Here is a 9,947-nt window from a genome sequence, read left to right as displayed (position 1 = left end):
ACACACACACACACACTCTCTCACACTCTCTCACTCACACACACACACACACACACACACACACATCTATACACACCTGTCTGTAAATTTCTATTTTAAATTTAAATTATATTTTTAAATGTAATTGAAATGAAATTCTTGGCCGAAGCCGAAGTGCAGCGCTATCAGAATACATGCAATTTGTGCATGTATTACAAAACATTCTGCAGTTTATTTACTAATTGTTTAAGGCCATTTTGCGATTTCAATCATCATACAGTAACCAGCAACAACCACCCCTTCCTCTTCTCATCGGAGACATGTGATGCAGTGCTAAACCGTCTCTCGCTGTCGGTGCTTGTAATGATTTTAGCATCTTTCTCTGACAGTTTAAAATATTTCCACACTGCCGACATGTTTGCTGCATTAGTGCGCGGCTCTATTTGATCACGTCACGTCATTGTTCGGTACAATTTATTCGGTCAATTTCGGTTGCCGAACATTCGGTGCATCCATAATATGTTTATAAAATATTTATAATGAACAAATCAAGTTTGTCAATGATTCAGTGACTCTTTCAAAAAGACCGTCACTTGCTTTGTTTCTGAATGAGTCAGCCGTTTGAACAAATCGAGTGAACCAGTGGTTCGGTGACTCATTCATAAAGTCAGTCACTTGCTTCGTTTATGATTGAATCAGCCATTTGAATAAATCAAGTGAGCCAATGATTCAGTGACTCATTCATAAAGACAGTCACTTGGTCACTTGCTTCGTTTCGGAATGAATCAGCTCTTTAAACGAATTGAGTGGGTTAATGATACAGTGACTGTTACATAAAGACAGTCACTTGCTTCATTTTCAAAATGAATCAGTGGTTTGTATGAAATGAGTGAGTCAACGATTCAGAAACTCATTCATAAAGACAGTCACTTGGTCACTTGCTTCGTTTCGGAATGAATCAGCTCTTTAAACGAATTGAGTGGGTTAATGATACAGTGACTGTTTCATAAAGACAGTCACTTGCTTCATTTTCAAAATGAATCAGTGGTTTGTATGAAATTAGTGAGTCAACGATTCAGAAACTCATTCATAAAGACAGTCACTTGCTTCATTTTCAAAATGAATCAGTGGTTTGTATGAAATTAGTGAGTCAACGATTCAGAAACTCATTCATAAAGACATTCACTTGCTTCGTTTCTGAATGAGTCAGCGTTTTGAACAAATCGAGTCAGTCAATCATTCAGTGGCTAATTCATAAAGTCAGTCACTTGCTCCATTCCCAAACTGAATCAGCAGTTTGAACGAATTGAGTGAGGCAGTGATTCAGTAACTCATTCATAAAGACAATTGCTGTGTCTCAATGTGCCTACTTATACTACTCCCTTAAAGTATGTACTTTTTTGGTGAGGAAAAAGTACACACTTTTGAGTGTGTAGTAGAAGAGTAGGCAAGCTTTGGGACATACTATCACGTCATACAATTGCGTCTTTAACGGACCGCTCTGTCGCATAGTTACACGCAACCTGTCACTGTAAACTGGCCTGTCAATCATCTTGTCACAGTTTATATCCTCCACTTTTCATTTCATTTAACTTCCTACCATATCGGAGAGAAAAGAAGTAGCACGTTGATCTGCAAGCCGCGGGTCTTTCATGCAGAGACCTCTGCTCATATTTTCTGCATAATGATGCATTTAAAAGTTAACGACCAAACGGATGTTTATAAAAGTTTACATTGCTGTTGCAGATATAACACAGATAACATTAAATAAATACTTTTTTTTACCAGGTTAAATGTTGATTATTAGTAACTCAAACCCCATTATCTAAACCTCTCTACTTAACCGTCAGTCGCGCACATCCACCATGTTTGTAGTTTTTTAATGCTTTGTATTCATGTTTGTAGTTCTCAACTGAATCATTCGTCAAAGCGCATTGGTTTGTGGGTAATATTAGCCATTAGAGTGTGCACGGATCCACACTTCAAAAATCGACCTGAAATAGGAGACCATCCAGGGACTTTTGGCATACTCCTTTCGACATACTATGATTTGGGACATACTTATTTTAATCTCACATACTATTTAGGATGGATAGTATGAACATGGGACACAGGGAGTCACTTGCTTCATTTCCAAACTGAATCAGCCCTTTGAACGAATTGAGTGAGTTAATGATTCAATTAATCATTCATAAAGACAGTCACTTGCTTCATTTCAAACCGAATCAGCCCTTTGAATGAATTTAGTGAGTTAATGATTCAATGACTCATTCATAAAGACAGTCACTTGCTTTGTTTCCAAAATGAATCAGTGGTTTGAACGAATTGAGTGAGTTAATGATTCAATGAATCATTCATAAAGACAGTCACTTGCTTCATTTCAAACCGAATCAGCCCTTTGAATGAATTGAGTGAGTTAATGATTCAATGACTCATTCATAAAGACAGTCACTTGCTTTGTTTCCAAAATGAATCAGTGGTTTGAACGAATTGAGTGAGTCAATGATTCAGTGACTCATTCATAAATACAGTCACTTGCTTCGTTTCTGAATGAATGAACCAATGATTCAGTGACTCATTCATAAAGTCAGTCACTTGCTTTGTATCCGAAATGAAGTAGTAGTTTGAACGAATTGAGTGAGTCAATGATTCAGTGACTCGTTCATATAGACAGTTACTTGCTTCATTTCCAAACTGAATTAGCCTCTTGAATGAATTGAGTGAGTTAATGATTCAATGACCCATTTTTAAAGATTTGAATCAGCAGTTTGAACGAATTGAGTGAGTCAATGATGCAGTGACTCGTTCATGAAGTCAGTCACTTGCTTCGTTTATGAAAGAATGAACCAATGATTCAGTGACTCATTTAAAAGTCAGTCACTTGCTTTGTATCCGAAATGAATCAGTAGTTTGAACGAATTGAGTGAGTCAATGATTCAGTGACTCGTTCATATAGACAGTCACTTGCTTCATTTCCAAACTGAATCAGCAGTTTGAACTAATTGAGTGAGTCAGTGATTCAGTGACTCATTCATAAAGACAGTCACTTGCTTCGTTTATGAATGAATCAACCATTTGAACAAATTGAGTGAGTCAATGATTCAGTGACTCGTTCATATAGACAGTCACTTGCTTCATTTCCAAACTGAATCAGCAGTTTGAACTAATTGAGTGAGTCAGTGATTCAGTGACTCATTCATAAAGACAGTCACTTGCTTCGTTTATGAATGAATCAACCATTTGAACAAATTGAGTGAGTCAATGATTCAGTGACTCGTTCATATAGACAGTCACTTGCTTCATTTCCAAACTGAATCAGCAGTTTGAACTAATTGAGTGAGTCAGTGATTCAGTGACTCATTCATAAAGACAGTCACTTGCTTCGTTTATGAATGAATCAACCATTTGAACAAATTGAGTGAGTCAATGATTCCGTGTCTCATTCATAAACACAGTCACTTGCTTAATCCACGTTTCCACCGAAATTACCCGGAACAATTGTACCAGGAACTTTTTTTTCCCCAGACCTGTTGCTGTCTGCGTTTCCATCGCGGTCTAAAGTACCGAGAAGAATAGGCAAATAGTCTGGTGACGTAGGTATGCGTGCGTTTCTCAATACTACAAAGTATGCAAATTTCGAACTTGCATCCTCGGAAGTTCGAACTTCGCGAGTTCGACCCAGGAGTGTGAACTGCCCTTTTTCGTTTTCATTTAAACATATTAATAGCCGCAGAAATGTTCAGGGAATGTACATGGCCTACATTACAATTAAACGAAATATTATATCAAACATTGCCTGTTTTCATTTTAATTTTAACATATTAATAGATTAATAGAATAAAGACCAAAGATTACCTGTTAAGATTTACCCAAAACAAATTATATCTTATGTTTATCCACTACAGAGACATCAGAGCCAGCGGCAAATGTCAGAAGGACTAGTCGAGTTGAGGCTGCTCTCATTGGGATGATGAGCACTGAGGGCCCGACATCAGAGCCAGCGGCAAATGTCAGAAGGACTAGTCGAGTTGAGGCTGCTCTCGTTGGGATACATGAGCACTGAGCGCCGGCTGATCGCGTGGAGCTCCCGTCTTCGAAATCAGCGAAGCACATTTTTAAATAGGCGCTGTTTTTATAAATAAACCACAGATTTGAGTTTTAAACAACTACATTCTCACCTGAAATACTTTTAAAAGTATATATTTCATGACACAATAACAGTAATATTAAAAAAAAATATATGCAAATGGTGGTTGAAATACAATGCAGCGTGAACTCAACCAATCAGCATGTTCAGCGCTCAAGTCCCGCCCCCGAAAGTTCCGGACCTTTGAAAAAGTACTACCTCGCGAGCAGGGACTTTCTGAGGGGCAGTTTTTTACCCGGAACTTTATTTAGATCCTGATTCCTGCGGTGGAAACACACCGAGCCCAAAGTCCCTAGTTCCTGGGGAAAGTTCCTGCAGTGGAAACGCGGCTTTAGTTTCTGAATGATTCAGCCCTAATCTAAATATCTTTTGTGTGTCTGCAGGTGAGTTATTATTTCCCTCTGAAGACGTTATGGCGGTCTTTCTTTGCGGCACTGGTGGCGGCTTTCACGCTGCGCTCCATCAACCCGTTTGGCAACAATCGTCTGGTTCTGTTCTACGTGGAGTATCACACGCCGTGGTACATGGCCGAGCTGGTGCCATTCATCCTGCTGGGTGTGTTCGGGGGCCTCTGGGGGACGCTCTTTATCCGCTGCAACATTGCCTGGTGCCGGCGGCGCAAGACCACACGGCTGGGCAAGTACCCGGTGCTGGAGGTGATCGTGGTGACGGGGATCACGGCCGTCCTGGCCTTCCCCAATCCCTACACGCGGCGTAGCACCAGCGAGCTGATCTCAGAGCTGTTCAACGACTGTGGTGCACTCGAGTCCTCGCAGCTCTGTGACTACATCAACAACCCCAACATGACCCGGCCTGTGGATGACATCCCTGACAGACCCGCCGGGCCCGGCGTCTACAGTGCCCTATGGCAGCTCGCGCTAGCGCTCGTCTTCAAGATCGTCATTACCATCTTCACATTTGGGATGAAGGTGAGAACCACCATGTTCTCTTGTGTGAAAGGTGATTGTGTTATTTTAGAATTACTTACAGTATTTGACAAAACCAGTCGTAAGGGTACATTTTTTAAAATTGCGATTCATACATCTTCTGATAGCTGAAGTTGTTAGGATAGGACAATGTTTGGCCGAGATACAACTATTTGAAAATCTGAAATCTGAGGGTGCAAAAAAAAAAATCAAAATATTGAGAAAATCGCCTTTAAAGTTGCCCAAATGAAGTTCTTAGCAATGCATATTACTAATCAAAAATTTAGTTTTGATATATTTACAGTAGGAAATTTACAAAATATCTTCATGGAACATGATCTTTACTTAATATCCTAATGATTTTTGGCATAAAAGAAAAATCGATAATTTTGACCCATACAATGTATTGTTGGCTATTGCTACAAATATCCCCCAGCGACTTAACACTGCTTTTGTGGTCCAGGGTCACATATAGCATCATAGTATTTATTAATATTTTGAATTTGCTTTTATTTTAATTTTATAATTTTAGTAATTTTATGTGCTTTTGTTATTTTTATGTATTTATTTATTTTAGAATTATTCTATTTAGCTTTAATTTTTTATTTTAGTTTTAGTAATTTTAGTACTCCAATTTATTTTATTGCGCATAATATGCGCATCGCGTCACTCGCCCTAGATTACTCGTGGGATGTTTTTCATGTCACTCGCACGATCAACCATGGTGAAGATAACTATGATTGCTGCTTTGTACTAGGGCTGTGCAATAAATCACATGCGATTGTCATGAGCATCACGTCAGTAAAGCCGGTTCCGTGATTAGTAGTAAATCTCCATCACCTGCTTTCAGATGGAGCGGCATTTACGACACAGAGCCGTAGTTCACTGACAATTAGGCAATATCGCATTCATTAACGCAGGTGATTCGATCATAAGTCTGAAGTAGTGAATTTAGGTAAAGGAGTGCAGAGCCAGTGGTGGTTTTGTAGGCAAACATCAATGCCTTGAATTTTATGTGAGCAGCTATTGGTAGCCACTGCCAGTGCAAATTGATGAACAGAGGTGTGATGTGCGTTCTTTTCGGCTCGTTAAAGATTAATTTTGCAGCAGCATTCTGGATTAATTGTAGAGGTTTGATGGAACTGGCTGGAAGACCTGCCAAGAGAGCATTGCAATAGTCCAGTCTGGACACAACGAGAGTTTGAACAAGTAGTTGTGGAGCATGATCTGTATTCTGAAAGAAAGGACCTGATCTTCCTGATGTTGTATAAAGCAAATCTGCAGGACCAGGCAGATTTAGCAATGTGGTCTGAGAAATTCAGCTCATCATCAGTCATAACTTCAAGGTTTCTGACTGTTTTTGAAGGAGTTATGGTTGATGTGCCTAACTGGATGGTGAAATTGTGATGAAGTGATGGATTTGATGGAAGCACAAGCAGTCCTGTCTTGGCAAGGTTGAGTTGAAGGTGATGGTTAGACAAGCTGATCATCAGGATAGAATGAGAGGTTGAGTTAAGTGTCATCAGCATAGCAGTGATATGAAAAGCCACGTTTCTGAATGACAGAACCTAGTGATGCCATGTAGACAGAGAAGAGAAGTGATCCAAGAACTGAGCCCTGAGGCACCCCAGTAGCTAGATGTTGCGACTTGGACACCTCACCACTCCAAGATACCTTGAAGGACCTATCTGAGAGGTATGACTCAAACCACTGGAGTGCGGTTCCTGAGATGCCCTTTGTCAATAGGGTTGATTGGATGATCTGGTGGTTCACCGTATCAAAAGCAGCAGACAGATTCAGCAAGATAAGTATAGAAGATTTGGAAGCCGCTCTTAGGGATGGGCGATATCTTATAGTTTGCGGTATGCTGGTAAAAATTCTCCCCACAATAAGAATTAGTCTTCCCGCGATAATAGCAATAAAGTCTAGTTGTTAACATATTTCTGTGTGCCGACAGTGTGGAGCGACATCGCGGAAGGGGGACATGAAATTGAGGAGTTTATCTCTAAACGAGGAGCTCCTTCTACGATCTCGAACTGGTTTTTAGGGCTGTACAGTGCACAAAAAATCGGTCTGAGCCTTGAATAAATGTATTACAGTAGCACGTGTGCAATACAGTTTTGCATGTGTATGAGCCTGTTTACAAACCTGTTGTCCAACAAATATATCATTTATTGACATGCTTTTCCTCCAAATTAAAGGTGCAATAGGAGATCTTGGAAAATGCTAACTTTAGCCTGATAGCACTGAAAACGAATGTCCCACCCTCCCTGCAAATCGCCGTCCAAAGCCATGCCCCCTGAACGCATATACGCACACAGATCAGACGATCAGAGACAAAATGACTGAAATAACTTTTTTGTGACCAGACATGGTTTCATATTACAGAATGATAGTATTATATACAGTGATAAAGGCTGTCGATTAGCATTGCATTATAAATATATTTTCCTCTATCTGCTTTATATTCAGTTACTTTGCTCTAAAGAAACAGGATTCCCTGAATTATCGTCATTGATATCGTTATAGCAATAAATACCAGAAATTATCGTGATATATTTTTAAGCCCATATCGCCCATCCCTTGCCGCTCTTGCCAGTCTTAGGGCTTCAACAACTGAGAGCAAGGCAGTCTCGGTTGAATGTCCACTTCTGAAACCAGATTGGTTGCTGTCGAAGAGGTTGTTCTGTGTGAGAAAGGCAGAGACTTGGTTGAACACAGCTCGTTCAAGTGTTTTTGGGATGAAAGGAAGAAGGGAAACTGGTCTGTAGTTCTCTAAAAGAGATGGGTTGAGGGTGGGTTTCTTAAGTAGTGGGGTTATACGAGTCTGTCTAAATGTTGAGGGAAAAACACCAGTGTGAAGGGATGTGTTAATGATGTGAGTGAGTGCAGGTACAACTACAGGAGAAATGGCTTGAAGGAGATGAGATGGAATAGGATCAAGCGGACAAGTAGTAGGATGATTAGAAATAGTGGTGGACCGATATTGTTTTTTTGACAGCCGATGCCGATATCTTGGAAAGCAGGGTGGCTGATGGCCGATATAAAGCCATCAGCAATTTACATATATACAATTTATACAGTACCTGTACATACAAAAACTGTCTATTGTAATATACCTGCACATACAACTGTCAATTTATATCTTTTTATTCCTTATTTACTTGTTCTATTTTTTATTATCTGTGTTTTTTGTTCTGTCACTGTCATTCTGTTACACTGTGGAAGCTTCTGTCACGGAAACAAATTCCTCGTATGTGTAAACATACCTGGCAATAAAGCTCATTCTGATTCTGATTCTAAAGCCGATATAATTTTATTTATTTTAATTAATATTTAAGAAATTTGAAATCATTTGAAAATGGATTTAAAAATAAATGTGTAAAATAAACATACTTATATTTTAGATGACAATGTATTTTTCATAAATAAATAAATATTTAATAAAAAGTCAACATTGTAACCAACAGGGGCACTACGTAATCTGGGAAGTTTGTGTGCATTGGGAATCATATTTTTTCAAATAAAGCCAAGGTAACACTCATTTTACATACAGCACACAGTGGAAATGACATGGATATGACAGTGGGCAAATGCATAAAGTGCAGCATATTTTGAAATCACGAGTTTAAAGTTTGTCGATCGCGCGTCTCCAGTGAACTGAACTCTCCTCCTGTCCGTATTCAATTCGCATGGACCGACCATCATGCAGAGTACACACGATCATGCAGGATACACATGCACACTTCATAAGGTCTCACAGCTGGATTCGACAAAGTTTGCAAGGTTTGTGAACTTAAATGTTCATTAGTCATTCAAAGATTTGTTTAAATGATATAAATGCATAATTGCTGAATGCTGATGGCAAATGAGAAAGTATTATAATGTTTGCCTTCTATCCGTATTAGACAGAACTGTTAACGACGACGGCGAACAAGAGGGAGAAGAGATGGAATAGGAGATGAGATGGCATTGTGCTCAGGCGCTGCCGCCGTCAGCGCCGTTAAAATAAAAGTCCCGCCTCGAACGCATTGGCCAAATAGGAAAACTTATCGGCCGATATTTAAAAAAATGCCAAATATCGGCCGATATTTAAAAAATGCCAAATATCAGCCGATATTTCGGCCTTGGCGATATATCGGTCGACCACTAGTAAGGGGCATAACATTTCCGTCACACGCTTGAGGAAAAAGTTATCGGCCGATGCCGATATTTGAAAAATGCCAAATATCGGCCGGTATATTAGATCCGACCACTAATTAGAAAGGATGAGTTTAGAGACTTCTGCCTCAGAGTGTGGAGAGAAGGATGTGAACGAGTGTATGTTTGCTGGTAAGATGTGTTTGACAGTTTGTGGTGTGGAAAATTGTGCACTGATGGTTTTAATTTTATTAATGAAGAATGTGGGAAAGTCGTCAGCTATTAGAGTTGATGCAAGAGGGGGAGGAGGAGGACAAAGGAGTGAGGAAAATGTTTTAAAGAGCATGCGAGAGTTAGACGAATTGTTAATTTTGTTGTGAGAGTATGTCCATTTAGCAGTGGAGACATTAGCAGAGAAGGAAGAGAGGAGTGATCATAAGATCAGCAGGATTTTTTTATTTGCGCCATGCCCTTTCTGAAGCCCTGAGCTTAGAACGATGCTCACGGAGAAAAACAGTTGAAAAGACACAGTTCAATTCATGTATATTTATTCTAATTTATTTTTTGTTTATTAATTTTATATTATGTATTTTAATGTGCATTTTTATAATTCCTTGTATTTTATTTTGTTTCAAAAAAAATTTTAATAATTTTTTTATTTTATTTTTCATTTAATTTTAATTTCAGTATTAATGATCTAATTTATTTTTTATAATATATATATATATATATATATATATATATATATATTTATG

General features: G+C 38.9%; 1 protein-coding gene across 1 annotated transcript in view; it reads left to right on the top strand.

Moving 5' to 3' along the window:
* The window catches only part of LOC107552404 (H(+)/Cl(-) exchange transporter 4), a 33,460-nt gene that overhangs the window by 7,448 nt on the left and 16,065 nt on the right, over positions 1 to 9,947 (top strand). Inside the window, exon 8 of the mRNA XM_016234276.1 lies at positions 4,510 to 5,055. Within this exon, the coding sequence (XP_016089762.1) occupies positions 4,510 to 5,055 (546 nt within the window). The remainder of the gene's footprint in view (positions 1 to 4,509; positions 5,056 to 9,947) is intronic.

Source organism: Sinocyclocheilus grahami, unplaced genomic scaffold (genome assembly GCF_001515645.1).
Source record: "Sinocyclocheilus grahami isolate Dianchi unplaced genomic scaffold, SAMN03320097.WGS_v1.1 scaffold449.1, whole genome shotgun sequence".
Taxonomy (NCBI): domain Eukaryota; kingdom Metazoa; phylum Chordata; class Actinopteri; order Cypriniformes; family Cyprinidae; genus Sinocyclocheilus; species Sinocyclocheilus grahami.
The sequence above is the reverse complement of the archived record's forward strand: the minus strand, read 5'-3'. Positions and strand labels throughout refer to the sequence as shown.